Source organism: Staurois parvus, unplaced genomic scaffold (assembly GCF_062004578.1).
Source record: "Staurois parvus isolate SC_StPar_1 unplaced genomic scaffold, SC_StPar_1.0 ptg000549l, whole genome shotgun sequence".
In the NCBI taxonomy this organism is placed as follows: Eukaryota; Metazoa; Chordata; class Amphibia; order Anura; family Ranidae; genus Staurois; species Staurois parvus.
This window is the reverse complement of record NW_028318345.1, coordinates 9,425,226-9,451,010: the sequence shown is the minus strand read 5'-3', so window position 1 is coordinate 9,451,010 and position 25,785 is coordinate 9,425,226. Positions and strand designations below refer to the sequence as shown.

The window sequence follows — 25,785 nt, the reverse complement described above, 5'->3', positions numbered from 1 at the left end:
TGAGAAAAAAAATCCAGACAATCACATTGGCTGATTTGGAAAGAATTTATTTGCAAATTATGGTGGAAAATAAGTATTTATCTGGCCCGCCGGGTGTTTTGAAATATTTGGCATCCCCCTGCGTACTTTTATGGCGGCATCCCCTGCATACTTTCACTTTCATTCCACCAGCACTGCTCTGACTGGCTCTGCCTGTCCCTCCCTCAGCTCCCTCACCTGCCCCTCTGCTCCGCCTTGGCTCCACCCCCAGTGATAGTAGTGTGTGCTGGGGATATAGATCCGGCCGGCGCGGTGGGTAAATGATAGAGGGGTGGAGTCTGTGATCTCTGGAGGGGCTGCCTGCAGTTCTCCCACGCTGGGCAGTGACAGACAGCCGAGGAGAAGGACACTGATCAGACTGCATTGAATTGATGGACACTGGTGAGGCTGCATTAATGGACACTGATCAGACTGCATTGATGGGCATTGGTGAGGCTGCATTAGTTGACACTGATCAGACTGCATTGATGGGCACTGGTGAGGCTGCACTGTTGGGCACTGGTGAGGCTGCATTGATGGGCACTGATCAGACTGCATTGATGGGCACTGGTGAGGCTGCACTGTTGGGCAGTGGTGAGGCTGCACTGATGGGCACTGGTGAGGCTGCATTGATGGGTACTAGTGAGGCTGCATTAATGGACACTGATCAGACTGCATTGATGGGCATTGGTGAGGCTGCATTAATGGACACTGATCAGACTGCATTGATGGGCATTGGTGAGGCTGCATTAATGGACACTGATCAGACTGCATTGATGGACACTGGTGAGGCTGCATTAATGGACACTGATCAGACTGCATTGATGGGCACTGGTGAGGCTGCATTAATGGACACTGATCATACTGCATTGATGGGCACTGGTGAGGCTGCATTAATGGACACTGTTTAGACTGCATTGATGGGCACTGGTGAGGCTGCATTAATGGACACTGATCAGACTGCATTGATGGGCACTGGTGAGGCTGCATTAATGGACACTGATCATAATGCATTGATGGGCACTGGTGAGGCTGCATTAATGAACACTGATCAGACTGCATTGATGGGCACTGGTGAGGCTGCATGAATGGACACTGATCAGACTGCATTGATGGGCATTGGTGAGGCTGCATTAATGGACACGGATCAGACTGCATTGATGGACACTGGTGAGGCTGCATTAATGGACACTGATCATAATGCATTGATAGTCATTGGTGAGGCTGCATTAATGGACACTGATCAGACTGCATTGATGGGCATTGGTGAGGCTGCATTAATGGACACTGATCATACTGCATTGATGGGCATTGGTGAGGCTGCATTAATGGACACTGATCAGACTGCATTGATGGGCACTGGTGAGGCTGCATTAATGGACACTGATCATACTGCATTGATGGGCATTGGTGAGCCTGCATTAGTTGACACTGATCAGACTGCATTGATGGGCACTGGTGAGGCTGCACTGTTGGGCACTGGTGAGGCTGCATTGATGGGCACTGATCAGACTGCATTGATGGGCACTGGTGAGGCTGCACTGTTGGGCACTGGTGAGGCTGCATTGATGGGCACTGATCAGACTGCATTGATGTGCACTAGTGAGGCTGCATTGATGGGCACTGATCAGACTGCATTGATGCGCAGTGCAGTCTGTATGTCTCTGTGTGGGCAAAGTTATTGCTGGTATATTGTTTTTGTAGCGCCGTGTGTATATATATATATATATATATATATATATATATATATATATATATATATATACACACACACAGTGGGGATCGAATGTTTGGGCACCCCAGCTAAAAATGTGTATTAATGTGCATAAAGAAGCCAAGGAAAGATGGAAAAATCTCCAGGAGGCATCAAATTACAGATTAGACATTCTTATAATATGTCAACAAAAGTTAGATTTTATTTCCATCATTTACACTTTCAAAATAACAGAAAAACAAAAAAATGGCGTCAACAGTCTGAGGGACAGTGAACTGGCCCCCTGTTTAAAAAGTTTGAGGACCCCTGAACTAGAGGAAAGTGATAGCTAGTAGAAGTAGAGTCAAGTGAAAAAAAATGTTCTCATCTATCCCACTTAACATGCTTTGTAATTTCTAAGATACTCTCTCTTTTATTACCATATAACTAGTACTTTAACGTGTTTGCTTGTTTTTGTGGACTTGGAAGCTGCACATTTCAAACAAGGAAAAACAACTTTTGTTGGGATTACAGGCCCTTTTCTCATTTCAGTTGCACCAACAACATCGGAGCTTCAAGTTATAATTTCTAAAAATTTGGCAATACAGGGTGCAAAATCTCACCTATTTTCTCTATCTCTGGACCAATATTTGATCCAAGTACCCTGTAATTTTTTGGGTTCCAATTTAAAATCACTAACAAAGCCCCAATAAATATTATTAACACTTCTGACTCATCCTCCTTTGTTCTATTTCAACCTCTATAGCTCACCTCATAGCCTCTAGACCCGGGGTTCTCAACCTTTTGAAGAACGAGGGCAGCTTAAGTAATTTGGGTTCCGGTTATGAGCCACAATGAACTATGGGATTTTACTGCCCCCCCCAAACCACAAATGTAAACAAGCCCTTACTGACCTGAGCCCCCCTATAAGGCTGCTTTAACACTGATGCGCTGCAGTTAGATGCACTGAGCCATAGACTTATATTACATCTTGCAGGTGTGGTGAACTTCCTAAAACCACCCCAAAACTCCTGCATTCAGGAGTTTTGGTGCACCTTCAGAAAAAGCACCAAACCTGCAGGATAGAATAGAAGTCTATGGCTAAGTGCATCTAACCCTCAGGAATGCCGCAAGTGCACTGCACTGCACCCGTGGATCAGTGTGAAACAAGCCAAATAGCTTTTAACCCCTATAGGTGCTAACATGCCCATTGCAAAAGCCATTATGGCCAGTATATGTGTTGTTTAATACACTGACACCTCTTGCAGCTGTTGCTCGCATCACTCTCCAGGTTGCTAGAAAGGATTAGAGGTGGAGTGAACTTCGTATCACTCTGCCTTGTACAGGAGCCAGTGGTACAAAAGAAGTATTGGCTTATACTGCTCCTGCTCCCTCAACATCTGCCTGCTCCCTCCGCTCTGATGGTCTGAGATGGTGGGTCTGATGTTCTGAGAGGGCAGATCTCGATCAACCTGTTGCCTACCCCAGGCATGCTCATCCCTGGTTTGATGGTGCAGGCCAGATCAGATGGCCCTGCAGGCCACTGGTTGAGCACCCCTGCTCTAGACAGCGATAAAATCTGACAGATTCTAACCTGCCCTCACTATATCCAAAAATTGAACCTGTGGGTTTCAGTTGTGTTTTGTGCAATACATAAATATACATATATATCCTTCTTACATTAGCCAACACAATGATTTTCTAGAAAGACCTAAAACATACACAAACAGCATTATTTTTCCTATGCAAACCAGTGCCAACTACATTCTACAAAATTCCATTTAGTAACAAAATTAGAACAATCAAACAGTAAGCAAGGATGGTTTAAATCCATTTCTCTGAGACAAAAAAAGTCTATTGTCACCTTTTTTTACTACCATCTAGCATGAATTGTTATTCACTCCAGTGTCAGCAAAGAGACATTTTGCTTTCTTTATAAAACAGTATTTTTTTTCACAAAAATAAGTATCTAAAGTAGCAAATAATAGAGAGTGAATATGCTCTGAAAAGCCATTCTAACAATTGCTGAGAAATACTGTATATACCAGCAATGGGCAAACTACGGCCCGGCGGACCTTTTAATCCGGCCCGCAGAGCGTGATACTGTCAGGATGGCTGTCAGGATGTGTGTAGGCGGGGCAGCGTGACGAACGTGAGGGGAGCTAGGCTCCTCTCACAGTCCGCCCAGAAGACCGGAACGGCGCGGGAACACGGCGAGAGGAACGCGCGTTGCAAAGGTAAGTAAATTGACACAGGGGAATATGAGGAATGAATTACTATAGGGGGGATGAATTACTATAGGGGGGATGAATTACTATATGGGGGATGAATTACTATGGGGGATGAATTACTATATGGGGGATGAATTACTATGGGGGATGAATTACTATATCTACTCTTGGTCCGGCCCCTGGGTCCAATATATGAACCCATTGCGGCCCTCAAGTCAAAAAGTTTGCCCACCCCTGGTGTATACAGTATAAACAGCAATCTACAGTAACTGCAGCAATGGTATGAAATGAAATAGATTTGTGGTCACTTGCATTTCAAATGAAAACTGCTTTGTAACATATTTTAAATATTTAGCCAGCTCAGATAATATTACCTCATTTCCATTTTATAGATACTGTGTGTAGCAGACCAGATGAGAAACCGCTTTTTCAAACAAATATCCAGTGTGGAAATACAATGCATGTTCAAATAAACAACATTAAATTTGGATATCATAGTGAAGAATCAGTGTATACACTGGAAACAATCCCATTTGTCATACATTACAATCTAAGGAATTCATAAAGGATTTCATAGACACCTTTTAGAATTTCGTCTGGGAAAAGCACCGAAAATGTTGGTACTTGTACCAAGTTCATGTACCTGTCAGAAAGGTATATGCATCTGTATGTATCTGCACTAGGTTAGGGTTTAGAGGTCAGAGTGTCCATACTGGGCAGTCCTTCCTTAGTCCTTCCTCCCACCCCAGCCTCTGGGTCGTCACACTGACAGAGGTGGGCAGAGCTTGATGGAGAACTGAGAGACTAGTTCCCCATCAGGTCTACTTTACTTTTAACTGACAGTGCATGGAAATGGGCAGATCCTTAGTCGCTATTCAGTCCAATAGCAGCTTTGGAATCCATCCGCTGCAGTGAGCTGTCATTCACAGGCAAGGTGGACCTGATGGAGAATTAGCCTCAGAGTTCCCCATCAGGCTGTACCCACACAAGAGACACAAAGGCCATGAATTTGAGTTGTCAGGTGGGCGAAGCCTGTTGGGGATCTCTGAAACTAGTTCCCCATCAAGTCCACCTTGCCTGTGATTGACTGTGCAGGACAGTGGGGGGATTCCAAAGCTGCTAGTGTACTGAACAGTGGCGATGGATCTGTTCACTGCAGTAAATCAATAGTAGAGTGGACCTGACGGGAAACGGGTCTCTCAGAGTTCCCCACTGTAAGTTCAGTGTGACTTGGCCATGGCTGCTAGGATGTGGGCGGCCTTTGTCCTAGTAACCAATAAAGTAAATATAAAACACATTCAAAAATAAAGTTATGAGTGCACAACACCCCCTCCAACCCCCAGATGTCATCTATGAGTTGGTATGGATTACCTCCAGTTTGCTTATCTGCAAACTGGCAGAAATTCTTTTAGAATCTATTGCAGCCATAATGTAGGTATTAGGTGTAGGTATTTGTGCCAAGACTGGCTCAAGGCTTTCATTTGTAAAGTGAAGGCCATGTTAAAGGGCCAATACTGTCAGAAATATGACCTTACTGCTTTACGGAATTCCCCTGATTGTCTTTTGTCGAAATGTGTGTCTTGGTAAAGTTTTGGGTAATTTTCTCTGGTTTTATATACATCAGGATTTACAGTACATCCCTTAAGCTCTTTATCACATTTAGGGTTGACAACTCACCCCTTTAATTATTGACACATAGCAATCACACTGGTGCTGTAGCTAATTAAAAGCATATACAGTAGTGAGTTCAGCAATGCTGCAACCTGGTATGTTTCGGAGTACTTAAAGTGTTACAGATTGATTAACAGCCAGCAGTAAACAACAGTGTAGAATGTATTACTTTAGTGGCTGTGCCTTATTCTTCCCTTCTACCGTCTTAATAATAGGTTCTAACGACAGCCCTGACAGTCAGTGGTTAGCTAATGGATTCACACTGTATCTCGTCCTATATAATGTGAGGCATCAAACACAAACAAAACAGAAACTTTGCTTGATCTGGCTGGTTAGAGTTGCGGAAAGACCCTGAAGAAATTGTTGTGCCCAAGCCAGACACAGACGGCCATCCAGCAAATAAACAGCATAAAAGCCCTTTATTGAGTACTAGGGGTTAAAAGGTTCCAAGATACAAAGAAAACATTGATGTGTTTCTGTCCCTGGGGGCATTAGTCATAGTCCTTAGTTGTTGCCAGGCCTTTTTGAGCTGAAAGTTGATTGGTTGGGTTGAATTTTCCTAGCTATCAATATTGGCTTTCCCAAAGATATGCTGACACAGGGGGTGTTTATGATTCCCACACATCCTCGATAGATTCAAATAATCGGCCTCTGTAGAATGATGTTTTGCAGGAAAAATCCATGTCAAACTGTACTTCTATGGAGGAAGATCCAAGTGGCATCAAATTCTGAATGTGCAATAGATTAGAGGAGTTGGGTGTCTAGTTTGAGACCCCCAAAATATCAGTTAACAGTTGCTGAAGGTACGTGAAGTTGCAGATATGTCATGAATAACATTTATATAAAAAGTATTTCACTTCTTTCCCGTTTTCTCTATCATGGAACATTTTGATGTTGCCATTCAAAACAACTTTCTGCTGATATGGGCAACATCATATCCTCGTGTTGGAGCACATGCTGGTGTCTTACACATGCACAGCTGAGGCCATCTTTTCCGCCCTATGCAAGCCATACATACCCAGTGCTTGTTCTTATAGGCACCTACAAATGTGAGTGTGAATTGTTTTTACTATACTTTTTGTGTGTTTTAATAAAATCGAATAGTCCTATACTATGGGACTGTCCCTGGTATTTTGTCTGCGTGCATGACAGTACACCATTTGAGACGGACCTATAGGAACAAGCCATTGGAGACCTAGGGATATATCCCCAAACACAAGCACTACTGACCTGATTTGCAATAGCAGGTCAACAACTTGTGGTGTCTGTCTGCATGGGAACACTGGAGACACTGAAAAGTAGAGCACTTGTTTGTCTACACCTGCATGAGCACCTTTTCATCCGGGACTTTTTTCCAGGATCTATTCACGTTTTACATGATTTAGTTTTATTGTTATTTTGTATTACTATAACATGTTTGCTATGGTCATGTTTTATATTTGTATGTGAAGGTTTAGAGCAGCATGGTTTATTTATGAAATTAGCTTTTTCCACTAGTTTTGTAGCAAATATAAGCAGTGTCAAAAAAGATAAAACAGTCTTGCTTTCATTACATTTTGCTGGCATGGAAATATTCTGTTAATCAAGGGATAACAATCTTGTTGCCAGTTTAAAATATCTTGCTGCTGCTACTTTTTATTTTACTGTCTCTAAAAACTTCAGTGACTCTTCCTAAATAAGGCCTGATAAAACTAGAAATGGTTAACTGTGTGTGTGAAGTTCAGATGACTTATAAATTACATCCTCAGTCATCAGATCCACTTCTAAACAGACCAAACTGCCACTGCAGACCTCTCTAGTGAGCAAATGTGTCAGTGGAGCTATATCACTGCTATGATGTTGCTATTTTATATAAATTTATTTTATGCTCATTTGTTCTCAGGTGTACTGATTAATAAGAAGTGGGAAATCATCCAAACTCTACATGTCTCTACATTTACTAACAAAACTATAAAAAAACAAACAAACCAGTAGATCTGTGAAAGTTAAACCACTAGCCTACAGGGCACTTATATCCCCTTCCTGCCCAGGCTAATTTCCAGATTTCAGCACTTTGAATGACAATTGCGCGGTCATGCAACACTGTACCCGTATGAATTTTTATAATTTTTTTGTGACAGATAGAGCTTTATTTTGGTGGTATTTAATCACCTCTGGGCTTTTTATTTTTTCTTAAACAAACCAAAAACCACTGAAAATTAAAAAAAAAGATTTCTTTTTTTATAAAATTTTGTAAACAAGTGTATTTTTCTCCTTCACTGATGTGCGCTAATAAGGCTGCACTGATGGACACGGATAGGTGGCACTGATGGGCACTGATGAGGAGGCACTGGTAGGTGGCACTGATAGGCATTGACAGGCATCACTGATGGGCACTGAAAGGCAGCACTCATATATGGCACTGATAGGTGACACTGATAGGCAGCACTGACTGGCACTGTTAGGCGGCACTGATAGGATGCACTGACGGGCACTGATAGGTAGCACTGATGCACACTGATAGGCGGCACTGACTGGCACTGAAAGGTGGCACTGATAGGTGGCACTGACTGGCATTGATAGGTGGCAATGACTGGCACTGATTGGTGACACTGAAAGGCCGCTCAGATGGGCACTGATATGTGGCACTGAAATGTGACACTAATTGGCACTGGCAGGTGGCATGGATGAGCACTGAGAGCTGGCACTGATGGACACTGACAGGTGGCGCTGCTGGGGCTACACAGATCATCAGGGCACACTGATCATCAGTGCTTTGATGATCAGTGTACATGTCCCCTCCAAGGAATGCCAATTACCGGCTCTACTCTCCTCATGAGCGGTCAGCGTGACAGCTCGTGGGGAGAGAAATGCCGATAACCGGCATTTCCCTGTTTACATGTGATCAGCTGTGATTGGACACAGCTGATTACATGACCGAGCGGACATCTTCGGCTCTTTCCATGGATCGGTGATCCGCTGTGTCCGAGGGACACAGCGCACCTCCGATCGCCGCGCTGCGCGCTCCCGGAGCCACGCATGTGCGGCTAGAATGGGAGGACATCATATGACGTCCTCCCAGAACGAGAGAACCGCCTTGCGTTCGTCATTGGACTATATGGCGGGCGGGAGTTGGATAATCAAAGTACGGTTAACACTGCATTAATAACGGAAAATGCATACTGCTTATGTATACACTATAGTTTACCTTTAGGGCCCATTGATACCACACACATTGGGCTGTGTTTTTCAACACAGGCCCAATGTAATGATAAGCTAATCCATTGTTTCCAATAGGCCTGGTTGGTGTGCACTGTGCGCTTTGCTTAAAATGGAGCACAGTCTGTATATGCAGTAAAGTACGCTTGGTATACAAGCTGATAGTACAGAGCTCCAGGAGTCACTCTGAACATGCTCAGTTTGGTGTGCATTGCTAGGTAGTTTTCTATTTTCTTTCGAAGGGTGCATGTGATCGACACAGGGCCAATCAACACTGTCTAGACAGAGGGTCGAGGAGAATGCAGCCTCATTGGACAGTCAGAGCAGAATGAAAACTCTTACAAGCTTTAACCATTACTCAGTCGTACACTGATAGAAGTAACAAGACTGCTATATACTGCTGATGAGAAAATGTATTTAGCAGTTTATAGTATATGTACTATAAACTATGTATTTAGCAGTATATTTACTACAATAATTGCATTTCCATGTTGTGTACACTGTGAAAGATCAGATATAGTGAATGCAGGGTCCTGGGTTTTGTAACACTGTAAGGAAAGAAATAATGTATTTTGGTTTCTGCTATGAACAAAATACTTGCACATCAATGCAATGTATTAAAAAAATTGATGTCAACACAATGTCAACCTAAGTGCATTTAAAACTTGTCAATGTGAACTGACAAGCTAGCCACAGATGGACCAAGTCTCCGCCAGAACCGGAAAGATTCAATCCATCTATGGGCAGGCTGGTTGCTCCCAAGTCAATCCATCCATCAATCTACCCATGATTGCAGGAATCGAAATGAAAATCATCTATGGCCTGCCTTAGATTAGGTGGGTTTTACTCTTACATCCTTCACATCTCTGCAATGTTTTTATGTGCACCTCTATCCAATTTCCCAGCAGGAGCAAATTGGATCTTGCTTTGCTTGGGGTTTTTTTTGCCTTCTTCTGGATCAACTATGGGTATAGGATTATAACTTTTTTTTTCTATGGTTGAACTGGATGGACCTTTGTCTTTTTTCAGCCAGACTAACTATGTAACAATGGTTTTCAGATGCTGGCCACAGTCCTACCCAGGAACTGATATTTTGTTACGTAATACCAGGTTGTATGGACTTGGTGTTTATGTTTTTTATAAGCACCAGCATCTGCAATGCATGTCACATATCCCCAGCCAACAAGGCTGACACATGGGAAATGGGGAGCAGAATGTTTGAGGCAATATTAAAAACACTTTTATATACATCCCTACAAAAGGGGTAGGGAGCTACCACTGAGGTCCTCCAAACCTCACTTAATAAATAGCATGGGCGTTGTTTAACCGGTTGCCACTGGCAATGTAGTGAAGACGGGTAACAGCTACAGGCAAAGCGACGTATTGGTACGTAGCTCTGGCTGTACTAACACAGCACTCCCCACCCACAACAGCTGTGTCCAGACACAAAGGAATGAAGATCCCGGTGAACGAGACCCAGTGATCGCCATGCGATCACATGATCACAATGTTAGCAAAGTTGTTATGAATCAATCTGGTTCATAACAGCTCTGATTTTCTACCTGGTGAATTGTGATTGGCCCACAGCTCTCACAAAGTACCGGGGGCCAAACACAGCACCCTGTACCATGTGACCTGCTCTAGCCAATCACAGATAACTAGTATTTTGAACTGTCATGAACTTAACCCATTCATGACAGTTCAAAGCAAGCTTTGCATTGCAGGAGCAATAATCTTTGAAAAAATCTCCTGCAAAGCATAAAAAAAAAAAAAAATCCCTGTTCCTCTATTACTATGGTAACATTGTACTACTTTGATAAAAGTATTTAAGAAGATATATAAATAAAGTTAAAAATACTGTATTGAGATTTTAATTTCTATGTTGGGGTTTGAACACATCTGCGCTACCTGCTGCACCCTCCCCCCTGTTTGTCCAGGGAGAGAAGAGAAAACACTGTACTGTGAGTAAAAGCGCTACTACGCTGCATCACACACACACACACTTAACCTTTTGATCACCCCGTCACCGCCATTAGTACATTGTCAGTATATGGAATTTTTCACTGATCACTGTATTACTGCCACTTGGGACATCAGATAATGTCAGGGTCAGTTAGCGCCTCTCTCAGCCAGGGGCAGCTAGCATTAGATTGCCCGCACACTATCGCACTCACGCTATAAGTTGCTGATCACCGCCATTACTAGTATAGTGTTTGTACGGATCAATATATTGATCACGAACAAACTATACTAGTGCCTACTTAGTATAGTGTCCCCCAAAACGCAGTGTTAGCAGGATGAGCCCCGTTCGCTGTTTTTCACTGAAGCTTTGTATGAATTGATTGTGGATCAAACCAATTTATACACACAACAATACATCACCACCCACCAAAATTCAGCTCTTGCCAGACAATTTGCATGGAAACCTATCACGGTTTCTGAATTGAAAACATATTTTGACCTAACCCTGAACACGAGCATTACAAAAAAGAAAGAATGAATTGCGGTCATATTGGTCCACAGACCTGGTTCATCATATGTCCGTGTTCTCTGCTGCTACATATATGCCCAACTAGGACATACTGGTACATTGCTGGACTTTGAGTGGTTATACCGCGATGATGCCTGTAGCTACAGGTATCATCCTGGTATTGTTTTTTCAGCTGATGGTCAGCTTTCATGTAAAAAGCAATCCTAGTGGCTAACTAGATTTTCTTGGGCTCTCCTGTCCCACAGGGGAATACGAGAATGCAGCCGGCAGTTCCAGTGGCTAATCATAAAGCTGACTGGAGACCAGAATGGCTTCAAGCATCTCTATGGTCTAACAAACCAGAAGCTTCAAGCATTTAATCATTTCCATTTTGCCAAATATTAACAGCAGCATTTTTAAATTGAGAAAGCATCTGATCATGGACTGATCTTGGTGTGATCAGATACTTCATGGACACAGGAAAGATCTAGAGTCTAATAGACCCCAGCTTTCTCAGAAAAGAGTACCTGTCATTGCCTATTGCTTTCACAGGGGATATTTAAATTCTCTGTGATAACAATAAAAGTGATAAATCACTCAATGATCACCCCTGCTCCCCCCCTTCCCATGCTCATGCGCTAAGGTGAAAGCAAGCGTCGGACTCATGTCGGTAAGTAAACAGAGATTTCGTCATGCAGGTGAGGTATCACCATGAATGTGAGATCGAGGGCAGTAATTCTAGAACTAGACCTCCTGTGCAAATATAAAATGGTGACCTGTAAAGGCTTTTACAGTTTTCTCTATCAGTACTAAAAATGTTCGTAGTTTGTCGCCGTTGCACGGGCATGCACAATTTTAAAGCAGGTCAAGTTTGGTATCTATTTATTTGGTGTAACATCATCTTTCATACTCTATCAAACAGTTGGGCAATATATTGTGTTTTTGTGCATTAAGATTCAAAAAAGCGTATTTTTTTCCAAAACATTAGTGTTTGAAAACTTTCCGCGCAATTACTGTGTGACATAAAAAATTGCAACACCCACCATTTTATTCTCTAGGGCCATTGATTTAAAGAAGACAAAAAAATATATATATTATATTATTATATTATATATATAATGTTTAGGGGTTCAAAGTAATTTCCTAGCAAAAAAATGTTTTTTCATGAAAACTAAAAGTATCAGAAAAGACTTGGTTAGAAGACTAGGTGATGTGTGGCATAAACTGCTAATGTTGGTCCTGAAATGCCAGGATAGTAGAAGCCCCCCCCCCCCCTCAAATGACCCCTGTTTGGAAAATAGATACTCCAAGGTATTTGCTAAGGGGCATGGTGAGTATTTTGCAGATCTCAGTTGCTACCAAACATTTTTAGAAAATGAAGAAAGACAACAAAAATGTTTGTTTTTCCTTTTTCAAAACTCTGTGACAAAAATGATACCTGAAAAATACTCCTTAGGGTGTCTACTTTCCAAAAAGGGGTCATTTGCTGGGGTGTTTGTACTATCTTGGCATTTTAGGGCCTCCAAAATTGTGATAGGCAGTGAGGAAGTGATATGAGAAAATATGCCTTTTTAAGCCTCAAGGTGGTCATTGGGGATTCAATCAAAAAGGGGATTTATAAAAATTGCGCCAAGAGCTTCTACAGTATAGCCAGTGTCAAGAATTGGTAGATGCATGTAGAGTTGCAATCATACCAAACACCAAGCTACTGCTGACTCCACCCTAAAAGTGGTGTGGTCACCGAAACTCCTCAATAAATCCTACAACAATCAAGGGTAATATGTTACCCCAAAAAGTTTCTAAGGGGACCATGCAGCTTAGTACAGAATGGCTACCTCCCCACCTAGCCTTCCTCCCACTATAACCCCATCAACTTTCCCCTCTTCTGACCCTGCAACCGCCCTACCCCCCATCACATCTAGCATCCTGCACACTATAACCTCCCCAACACGCCGCTCCTTCAGCCTTGCTACCACTGGTCACTAAGGTCTTCTCAGAAGCCCGCCTCACCACTTGCCCCCTTGACCCTGTCCCCACACAACTCCTCCGGTCACCCTCCTCCTCCATCCTACACTCCCTCACCCACATCTTCAATCTCTCCCTCTCTACTGGCGCATTCCCCTCCCCCCTAAAGCATGCGCACATCACCCCCATACTCAAAAAACCCTCCCTGGACCCCACCGACCTGAACAACCTTAGACCCATCTCCCTGCTGCCACTTACTTCCAAGCTCCTTGAGCGCTTAGTCTACAATCGCCTAAGCTCCCACCTCACTGACAACAACCTCCTTGATCCACTACAGTCTGGCTTCCGTCCCCTACACTAGGGCCCTTGAACCCCTCGTGTTTTGTTTTGTTACTGTATTGTCTCATATTCCGTCCCCCACTATAATGTACAGCGCTGAGCAAACCGTTTAGCGCTATATAAATACTGTATAATAATAATAATATAGTGACAACATTTATATACACAAAGATGAGCTTTCTATCCATCACATTAAAATTTAAAAAGCCAACGTTGTCTTGTCACCCAAGCAGCTGCTCACTCAGCCACATTCATTCATGAAAGGTGGTATGGTATACCCAAAAAAGTTTAACCAAAACTGTATTTAAATCAGAGGTGATATTAGAAATGTCTGGGGCTTTTAAAACAAAAGAGGCTTTATGGCAACTTAAATGTTTAATATTTTTTAAATTGAGCTGTTTATCTCCCCTCCTTGCCTGTTTCCAGCACTGCACCCGGGGACAAGTAGGGAGTGGAGAGGCCTTGCATTGGAATGAGCACTGAGGAAAGGGGAGTGTCCCGGCTTATCCTTTATCCCTTTCGCTGCCAGAGACGTTTTTGCATTTTTTGCACAAATTTAAAAAATCATTTTAGGCCTGAAGATTACATAAAACCCCCTAACATGATGTATTTTCTGAAAGCAGAGAAACTAGATAATAAAATAGTGGTACCGTATATACTCGAGTATAAGCCGACCCGAATATAAGCCGAGGTACCTAATTTTACCACAAAAAACTGGGAAAAACTATTGACTCGAGTATAAGCCGAGGGTGGGAAATGAGGCACCTACTAGTCAATGTAAAAAATTGGTGTCAGTGGGAGGAATAATGCCCCATCATTGGTGTCAGTGGGAGGAATAGTGCCCCATCATTGGTGTCAGTGGGAGGAATAATGCCCCATCATTGGTATCACTGGGAGGAATAGTGCCCCATCGTTGGTGTCAGTGGGAGGAATAATGCCCCATCATTAGTATCAGTGGGAGGAATAGTGCCCCATCATTGGTGTCAGTGGGAGGAATAATGCCCCATCATTAGTATCAGTGGGAGGAATAGTGCCACATCATTGGTATCACTGGGAGGAATAGTGCCCCATCGTTGGTGTCAGTGGGAGGAATAATGCCCCATCATTAGTATCAGTGGGAGGAATAGTGCCCTATCATTGGTGTCAGTGGGAGGAATAGTGCCCCATCATTGGTGTCAGTGGGAGGAATAATGCCCCATCATTGGTATCACTGGGAGGAATAGTGCCCCATCGTTGGTGTCAGTGGGAGGAATAATGCCCCATCATTAGTATCAGTGGGAGGAATAGTGCCCCATCATTGGTGTCAGTGGGAGGAATAGTGCCCCATCGTTGGTGTCAGTGGGAGGAATAATGCCCCATCATTAGTATCAGTGACACCAATGATGCGGCACTATTCCTCCCACTGACACCAATGACACTTGCTGACCCCTGTTGCAGTATGGTGCTGCTGCAGCCAGCATATGTGGTTGCAGCAGCACCTCTGCACTGCACACTTACCGGCTTTTCCCTCACTCGATTTTTGCGGGTCCGCTCGGCTCCGCCTCCTCGCCCGTGATTGGCCGCCTGTGTACCTTTCCTGAGCTACAGTTCGGGCGGCCAATCACCGGTGAGGAGGCGGAGCCGAGCGGCAGGAGTGAGGGAGTGGCCGGAGTGACGGAAGGAGCAGCGCTTCCTGGATGGATCATCGTGGGAGCCAGGTAAGAGACTGCAGCCCTCTGCCCACCCCTGTACGCGCCCCCCTTGACGGAGCCTCACACCCCCCCTGGGGGGCGCGCCCCATCTGCAGATGTTGACTCGAGTATAAGCCGAGGGGGCCGTTTTTCAGCACAAAAAATGTGCTGAAAAACTCGGCTTATACTCGAGTATATACGGTAATTCCAATTTTTTATGTTGCATGATATTACCACAAAATTTCACTAAAAAACACAAGAAAGCTAATTTTAGAGCACAAAAATAAATAACCTTTTTTGTAAAATCTAAAAGATGAGGTTGCACCGAGTAAATAGATATCCAAATTGTCAAACCTTACATTTCTGCACGCTCATGAAATGGCGACAAACTTCAGTACCCTATATTTTCTGTAGGTCGATACTTTTAAAGCTCCTTATAGGTCATCAGTTTAGTGTTACGGAAGAGATCTGGTGTTAGAATGATTGTTCTCATTCTGGCGTGCACGGCAATATGTGACATGTGTATCACAATCGACATTTTCATGTGTAGGCGCCCCAGTGTGTGGTTTTACATTTGTAAGTGTGTATATGTAGGGGTGAGGGGCCTCAACTTTTTTTCGGGGTGGGGGGGGGGGAAATGGTATGTGCTTGGGTGTAACTTTCTTTTTTTACTTTTTTTTTCATCATATAGGGCAGGGGTCTCCAAACTGCAGCCCTTTGCTTGCTTTTATCCGGCCCTTGGGTCACTTTTCCTGTTCCTCTATATATACATACATAGATACACACACATATACACACACACACTCCTTCCACTGTAGAGTACCCTCCAGAAGTGGATTACTTGTACAGGGATAATGTGAGGCATATTGTAATTGAGTAACGTGAGACAATTGCAGTCATACATATCACCTGCATGTATATAGAGCAGCCCGCATTCATACTGTAGATGACCAGATAAATCGTTAGAATGGACAGCAGTCCAGGTACAGGACGGTAATAGTGTCATAAATGTCCCACAATGAGTGTTAATAGGCCTCAGCTTACCCATAGACCTCAGCTTACCCAGCCTTCTAAAACATGTGTGTTCCTTAGCAAAGTCAGCAGTACTTCGCAGTATTTGCAGTCATTTCACCATTTGCCATATGGCAACATGTATGGCCATTCACGTTAGTAGGATTTCCAAATCTAGTAGATATGGATTATCCAAGGTAGCATGTGAGGCTTGGGTGGCATATTAGCCCATGATATGAATAATGGTCTAAGCGAAACAGCCGCTGTGCTGTCCTATCAGTGGGAATGGCCATACATGTCGCCATCTTTCATAAATGAATGTGGCTGAGTGAGCAGCTGCCTGGGTGACAAGACAACGTTGTCTTTTTAAATTTTAGTGTGGTGATGGATAGCGGTTTTAGCTCATCTTTGTGTATAATAAATGTTGTCACTATATTTTCAATAAAGCCATTCTGTACTAAGCTGCATGGTCCCCCTAGAAACTTTCTTTTGTGGTAATCTATTACCCTTGATTGTTATTGGATTTTGCGGGCCTGTATATGGCTAGGCTCCAAAAAAGTTTCTCACATGTGGTATCTACCTACTTGAGAGAAGTAGCAGAATGTGTTTTGGGGTGTTATTCCACATATAGCCATGGCATATGTGGGCAATATACAGCGGGCAAAATAAGTATTAAACACGTCAGCATTTTTCTAGGCAAATATATTTCTAAAGGTGCTATTGACAAGAAATTTTCACCCCATATTGGTAACAACCCATGCAATCCATACATACAAAGAATCAATACCAATAAGTTCAGAAAATAAGTTGTGTGTAATAAAGTGGAATGACACAGGGAAAAAGTATTGAAAAAAGGGAGGTGCAAAAAGGCATGGAAAGCCAAGACACCAGCTGAAATCTATCAGTAATTAAAAAGCAATCCTGCCCCTTGTCAGTGCAAATTAATATCAGCTGGTTAAGTCGCAACCGATGGCCTATAAAAGGTGACTTATTACCAATATGTCACACAAGAAACATCTCATGATGGGTAAAAGCAAACAGCTCTCTCAAGACCTTCGCAACCTTATTATTACAAAATATACTGATTGCATTGGTTACAGGACGATTTTTAATATTCTGAATGTTCCAGTGAGCACTGTTGGGGCCATAATCCGAAAGAACATCATATCACTATAAACCGGCCATGACCAGATTCAAGATTCAATTCAAGATTTCTGAGAGAGAAGTGAAAAGAATTATCAGAAGAGGTGTCCAAGAGCCAAGGACCACTTGTGGAGAGCTTCAGAAATGCCTAGAATTAGCAGCTACAATTGTTTCAAAGAAAACAATAAGTAATGCACTCAACTGCCATGGTCTGTATGCATGCTCACCACGGAAGACTCCACTGCTGAAGAAAAAGCATGTTGAAGCTCGTTTATAGATTGCTGCACAACATTTAGACAAGCCTGTGAAATACTGGGAAAATATAGTCTGGTCAGATGAGAACAAAATTGAACTATTTGGATGCCATAATACTCACCATGTTTATAGGTCAAATGGCACTGCACATCACCCCAAAAACACAATACCAACAGTGAGGTTTGGAGGTGGGAACATTATGGTGTGGGGCGGTTTTTCAGCATACGGTACTGGCAAACTTCATTTCATTGAAGGAAGGATGAACGGAAAAATGTACCAAGACATTCTTAATAAAAATCTGCTGCCATTTACCAGGATGATGAAGATGAAACGAGGATGAACATTTCAGCAAGACAATGATCCCAAACACAAAGCCAAGGAAACTCCCAATTGGTTTCAAAGAAAGAAAATAAAGCAGCTAGAATGGCCCAGCCAATCACCTGACTTGAATTCATTAGAAAATCTATGGAAAGAACTAAAGATCAAAGTTCATAGAAGAGGTCCACATGACCTTCAAGATTTTAAGACTGTTTGTGTGGAAGAATGGGCCAAAATCACACCTGAGCAATGCATGTGACTTGTTTCTCCATACAGGAGACGTATTGAAGCTGTCATTACCAACAAAACAAATTTCAGTTAGCGTATTCAATACTTTTTCCCTGTGTCATTCCAATTTATAACACATAACTTAATTTCTGAACTTATTTGTTTTGGTTTCGCTGTATGTATGGATTGCATGGGATGTTATTGATATGTGGTGAAAATTTCATGTTAATAGCACCTTTAGAAATATATTTATTGAGAAAAATGGTGACGTGTTCATTTAAGTGACAACTTTATGTAAATAAAAAAAAGTAGTAATTTGTCATTTTTCAAACATTTGTGGCAAAAAATGGACTTAACATGCCTCTCAGAAAATTCCTTGGGGTGTCTACTTTTGAAAAAGGGGTCATTTGGGGGGTCTTTGTACTGCCCTGGTATTTTAGCACCTCAAGAAATATGATAGACAGTCAGACGGAGCATAATTCCAGAATATATCCCATAGTTTGTAGAAGCTATAATTTTCACACAAACCAATTAATATACACAGATTGGAATTTGTTTTTACCAAAGACATGTAACAGAATACATTTTGGCCTAAATACTGAATATTTTTTTAAAAACGGAAAGGTAGAAAATATAGTTTTTTTCTTAAAAAGTTTTGGTCTTTCTTCTTTTATATCACAAAAAATAAAAAACCGCAGAGGTGATCAATTACCACCAAAATAAAGCTCTGTTTGTTTGAAAAAAAGGACATAAATTTTGTTTGGGTACAGCGTTGCATGACCGCGCAATTACCAGTTGAAACAGCGCAGTGATGAATAACAAAAGATGGCCTGGTCAGGAAGGGGGGGGTAAATTTTCCGGAGGGCAAGTAGTAAAGGCAATGGAAGGGTGACAGCACCTGCATTTATTCCCAGGCAGTCGCATGTAAATGCTCATACAGCAATTACCTGTGGATGATCAGCCCTGGACTCAGGCAGCTAATCTCTAGGAACCTTGCCGAGTTCCCTGTTGGTAATCAAAAACAGCCCCATTTGCAAATTTTAATGGGGCCTATACAACTGCTGAGATTCCAGATTTGCTAAGAGAAAACAAGAAAGTAACTTTCCCCTGCCTCTTGTTCCTATGGCAGAGCCCGCTGTGCTGAACCAATTTCATCGACAATTCTGCTCCACAAATAGCACAAATCTGATTACAGGCTGCCAAACATGATGCTAACATAAATTAGACTTCTAGGTAGGCTAAATGCTTGTTTTGTAAATATATATAAAGTATTATGGCTCTAAAAATTATTAAATATAAAAAGTTGCAATGTGTACAAAGACAAGGTAGAATTAATGCCGGAAAAAAACAAAACAAAACAAAAAAAAAAAAACAAAAAAAAAAAACAACCCACACACACCTTACAGTACTGAAGAAAATCAATTTTAACAAGATCAGCTTTACAGAATCTACTTACTGAAATAAATAAGCTAAGGGTTCACATGTCTAATTTTCCCAGAACTCTCTCGCTATTTATAGAACTTTAAAGAGAACCTGCCAGAAAGGAAATATAGGAGATGGCCCTGCACCCTGTTTTTAAGGAGTTGTGATTCCTATTCTTGCTTCACTATTTAGATACTAACTTGCCTGGAACAAGCATAGGCATATCAGGCATCCCACATTCTGACATGTGCATGCTTGGTTCCGGTCAGTAGCTCACTTAGGAAAACGCAGGTTTAGGTATGATCCTTCAAAAACAAGTGAGCAATGCCAGCTTATATATCCTGAGAGATTACAGGGATATCGAAACATATTTATTTAGGAGAATTCTAATGCTGGTGTAATAACTTACAATGTTTGCTGCTCCTTGATGTACTAACGTTTAGTTGTAAACCTCTCATTTACAGGGTCCTATGGAGCCACCCTTGCATATGCGCTCCCGGACAGGACTACAGATGAGTTTCCCTATGCTGTGCTTGTCAACAAAGCTCCATAGCTTAGGATAGCAACTCACTCCCCTCCAAGCTAATGGTTTTGCAAATGCTCAAGACTGCTTTGCCCTGTTACCTGTGATGTACTTCTGAATAGTTGTTTGGGGAAAGCAGCAGGAGATGGCAGCATTAAAAGTTCTAAACTGCAAGATGGTTTCCCCTAGTTTTCAATCCCAGTGATGGTGATCACCAGGACTATTAGAGAGAATGGATTTCCCTAACGGGACACAGACAACAATAAAAACCTGACATGGCTACTATCCCCCTCACCATGTTATTCAAATTAAAAGTTTTGGCTTCTGATACACTTTAAGGCCTTGGTGCCCAACATGCAGCCCGTCAGTACTGAGGGTACAGTCTGCTGTGCTCCCGACTTCTAATCAGATCTTAACCACTAGCCTACAGGGCACTTATACCCCCTTCCTGACCAGGCCAATTTCCAGCTTTCAGCGCTGTCGCACTTTGAATGACAATTGCGCGGTCATACAACACTGTACCCATATGAAATTTTTATAATTTTTTTGTGACAGACATAGCTTTATTTTGGTGGTATTTAATCACCTCTGGGTTTTTTATTTTTTCTTAAACAAACCAAAAACCACTGAAAATTTTGAAAAAAAAAAGTTTATTCTTAGTTTTTGTTATAAAATGTTGTAAATAAGTGATTTTTCCCCTTCGCTGATGTGCGCTAATGAGGCTACACTGATGGGCACTGATGGACACTGATAGGCGGCACTGATGGGCACTGATGAGGAGGCACTGGTAGGTGGGACTGATGGGCATTGACAGGCATCACTGAAAGGCAGCACTCATATATGGCACTGATAGGCAGCACTGATAGGCAGCACTGACTAGCACTGTTAGGTGGCACTTACTGGCACTGATAAGCAGCAATGACGGGCACCGATAGGCGGCACTGACTGGCACTGACTAGCAGCACTGATTGGCATTGATAGGTGGCACTGACTGACACTGATGGGTGACACTGAAAGGCAGCTCAGATGGGCACTGATATGTGACATTTATGTGCACTGGTAGGCGCTGAAATGTGGCACTGATGAGCACTGGCAGATGGCATGGATGAGCACTGACAACTGACACTGATGGACACTGACAGGTGGCACTGCTGGGGCTACACAGATCATCAGGGCACACTGATCATCAGTGCCCTGATGATCAGTGTAGATGTCCCTCTGAGGAATGCCGATTACCAGCTCTCCTCTCAAGCGGTCAGCGCGACAGCTCGTGAGGAGAGAAATGTTGGTAACTGGCATTTTCCTATTTACATGCGATCAGCTGTGATTGGACACAGCTGATCAAATGACCGAGCCGACATCTTCGGCTCTTTCCATTGATAGGTGATCTGCTGTGTCCGAGGGACACAGTGCACCAACGATCGCCGTGCTGTGCGCTCCCGGAGCCACGCATGCACGGTTAGAATGGGAGGACGTCACATGACGTCCTCCCAGAACGAGATCACTGCCTTGCGTCCGTCATTGTACTATATGGCGGGCGGGAGGCGGTTAAGCACAGTGGACTGAGCACTGATTGATAGTTGCTTGGTGGGATTTAGTGCTGAACCGCTGGCTGTCAGTGACTGTTGCAATCCAGCACTAAGCCTAGGAATTGAATCAATCAGCTCTTGGGATTCTGCCCCTTCTGCAACCAAGCACTCCATAGAAGCCTGGGCAAACGGTGATGTTTCAGCACAGTGTCTACATGAAAAGGGAAACAATGTCATGGCACTTCCTGTTATAATGGAGGCTTGGGCAGATCTGTTGCATGCCTATCCATCATCTCCCTGTAGCAGCAGATGACTGCTGAAGGGCTAATTTACACTTGTGGATGTATCACCCTCGGAAGAGCAATGTCTGGAAGATCACATTTCAGAAGGTGTTTGACAGGTGGTCAAGAGCCATTATGTTGCCTTTTCACCACCTGTTTGATCCACTAAAAGCCAGCACCACCACATCGCAAACAAATATGAATGGGCCATTTTTGGTCGGTGGTACTGCCTGTGGAATGCAATGGGGAGTGGATAAATGTATCTATGTCACAATGCAAAGCAATGTGGTTCTGGCAAGTGTACAACTCAGTTTGCTGCCTTTACAGGTTAAGATAAGTGGTTGGGGGGGGGGCAGAAGAAATGCAGCTACACCCAAAGTGTTTACCATTTCCCCACAACCACAAGTGCAAATGAGGTCGAGGGGTGCTTGTCAGCATTTCTGACTCCTACTAAGCAACCTCCAACTGCCAGGTCTGAAAGAATGTACGTAGCTAAAAACTTCCATGTACGTGTATATATATATATATATATATATATATATATATATATATCAGCATCTGCCTTGCCAGGCATCGTGCTGGTTAAAGACTTTATGCAATGCCTTTGATCCCGGCCACTGGTTTCAATTGTTTACCCTACTTACAAAAGATGTTCAGTTATACTATAACAGGTGACAGACTTCAAAGCCTCCATACAAATGTAGGATTGTCACCCTTCTGTGAACCACAAGAGTGACTGAACAGCAACTCTGATATTCTTGGAGGAGGACTTGTTTACATTTCCATCATGTATTTGGCTGCCAAAGGGATGGAATAGGAGTCTAGTCATTGATCATATATCTCCAGGACTACGTAACTCAATTCTGAAATAAATTGTTACTAAAATGAAACAATTCTGAAGAATACTAGAAGGCTACATTCACACAGCTGCTGTGAATCAGATTCTTACCGGTGGTTTTAAACGCTACATGTGCACACTGTATGCAAACAGTAGCGGCTTTCAGATTTGTGCCCTGTACCAGTCGATGGCCAGTGCCACTGCTGTTTGCATGTAACTGCTCAAATGGGGGCTTACGTGTGATTACAGCCCTGATCAAACTGTGATCATCCAGGGTCGGAGTTCCTCTGGTGTTCTTGCTGTTCATACACTGGTCTCAAGCTAATCAGCTAGTTTGTACACAGCCATAGCACAGAGTGCTGCTGTATTAAGAGGCAGACTTTAGCGATCTCTGAACACAGAAAACTATGCGCCCCTGGCTGCGTGCACAAATGTTAGCTTAATAGTTCTTCAGGTATTTGCACAAAAAAAAAATCTACAATTCTTGCAACAATCACTTTCCTATGTAATTTTCAATACATGACTGGTGCTTCAGATATATACACAGGAAACGTATACAAGTGTCCATTTAGGTCAGGACAATAAAGTGTGAACATTGTAGCTGTGAGCACATTGCTCCATTGTTCAGAGAGAAGTGGAGGTGACTGGGAAGCAGTCATGTCATATCTGCATTGAAGTAAACAGACTGTGGATGGGGGTAGACACATGGCCTGCACTCAGTGTACACTCCCAGGTCACATTATACAGCACAGCTCTATACTACGTACACATCACCACCGTCACTCACCTCCCCATATACCCAACTTCAGCTGAGAGCTATCCAGGTTCACCACATAGTCCCCGAGAAAGCGGTTCAGGACATCCACCACCAAAGACTCGAACACCATGGTGTCCCCCGGCTGTCCTCTCAGCTCTCAGGCTCACACATACACATTACCAGCCAGGCCCGCCCTGCCTTCTCTTCTGAGTCAGGCCAAACCCCTACACCATGTGGAAGCACTGTCACATGGAGGAGGAGGAGGAGAGCTCCTCTCTCTGAGGAAAGTGTCAGTACATTGCTGGCAGCTCACTACCTCAGCCTGGGGAGAAGGCTGAGCTGGTCTTCTGCTTCAGACAATCCATGTATTTCCTGATATATAGAAATATATATACCGGTGTATATATATATATATATATATATATATATATATATATACATACACACACACACACACACACACACACACACACATACATATACTGCTTCACTGACTGGAGATGGAAGAAAATGGGACAGCAGCAGGCCTCAGAGCTGTGGCTTTCCTCATATAGAATAATGAAATAACAGGGGGTGCCACCAGGGCCCCTCAGGTTTGGTTGGCCCCTCATACACAGGCATTAAAAAGCACATCAAGGTTCATGTTATATTACATGTTGTCGAAAATGACACAGGCAATGTAAAAAGTCAGCATTTTTTGGGTGCTTGCACACAACACTGATGTAAGAACATCGGATTATCCTGACAGCAAAAAAAAAAAAAAAAAAGAGAACGAGATTCATAATATTTGTGCATATCTGTACACGTGTAAAAATTCTTCCAGCTTTTTTAAATCAACCGAAGGTGGCATATGTGGTTTTTGCATGTCATCATGCATAAAAATACTGACCGACGTCACAGGTTTTTTTTAAGGCTTCATTCACATCTATACAGTTTGCCTTTTGTCTGTTTTGCAGTGCTTTTCGAACTTTATTTTGTGATTTTCTACACGCGTTTTTACCGCATTTTGTTCATTTTTTTTTCTTAAAGTGGAATTTTGTTTTTGCTGGGCAGAATAAAACAGCAAAATGCACTAACATGGGGCAGCACAGTGGCTAAATGGTTAGCAATTGAAATTAATTAGCACTCAAGCACTAAACACACCTAACATTAATGTGCGTTTAGATGCATTTACACGTGTCAAGCGGTTTTTCTTCCAAAACACTGCTGCTCCTGGATGCACTGGCCCTGGGGGTTTTTTTTCCTGCTGGTAAACGCTATCGCTACTAAAAGCTTCTAAAAGTCTTTGTGTGTGCATGGACATATAGGATAACATGGGGGCCTGTGCACCTGACACCCCTAAAAGTGGCTGCAAAAGCGCCCTATGTGCTTGAGGCCTAAACATGCGTGCAGCTTGGAAAAGCATCCAGTCACATACATACAGCCACCACACAGACTGTTATTGATTTTGGCTGGCTGCTGGCAGCAGACCGTACACTGCATCAGTGCCTCACTTGTGCCCCAAAACACTGGTGTGATGTTTTATGAGCTACACCAAACAGGTTTGATAGGAGATCCTCCGAAGAGGCCAATCAGTGATCAGTGTGAGCCTTGCTGAGCTTTGTGAGCCGGAAGGAACAGAGCAACTGATGGCCAGCAGTTTGTGTCTGCTCTTCTGTATGACTGCTTTGAGCCCTTTTGAAGGGTCTCTGGAAGCATACTGGAATTTGATCCTGTCATTTTGGTCAAGATGTGACTTTCTTTCTATCCATCCATGTGGGGTCTTTTTGGAGCTGTGAAGGTAACTGACTGTGGTGGATTGCTGCAGTTTCAGATGCTTGTCCTCCAGAGGATTTACCCCCCTTCCTGACCAAGCCATTTTTTGCATCACAGTGCTGAGTTACTTTAACTGATAATTGCGCGGTCATGCAACGCTGCACCCAAATTAAATTTATGTCTTTTTTCCCATGAATTGAGCTTTCTTTCGGTGGTATTTGATCGCCTGTGCGTTTTTTATTTTTTGTACTAATGGCAATGGGCAGGAAGGGGTTAATATGAGGGGCGATCAAAGGGTTAACTGTGCCCTGTGCATGTTTTACTATGGGGCCATGTGTTAGTGCTTCACTGTAATCACACTGCTTTGCATAGCTGTGCCATCCAAAGCAGTGTGCACAACCTAACAGGGAGAACTGTTTTGTTTACAAACAGTTCTCCTCCTCGTCAGAGATACTCGGCCCGGCACCGGG

At 43.0% G+C, this 25,785-nt stretch overlaps 1 protein-coding gene across 1 annotated transcript in view; it reads right to left on the bottom strand.

Moving 5' to 3' along the window:
- Positions 1–23,772, bottom strand: part of VPS13A (vacuolar protein sorting 13 homolog A) — a 290,475-nt gene extending 266,703 nt beyond the window's left edge. The window contains exon 1 of the mRNA XM_089691099.1: positions 23,591–23,772. Coding sequence (XP_089547225.1) covers positions 23,591–23,690 — 100 coding nt within the window. The 5' untranslated portion in view covers positions 23,691–23,772. The remainder of the gene's footprint in view (positions 1–23,590) is intronic.
- Between the last annotated feature and the right edge of the window lie 2,013 nt (positions 23,773–25,785).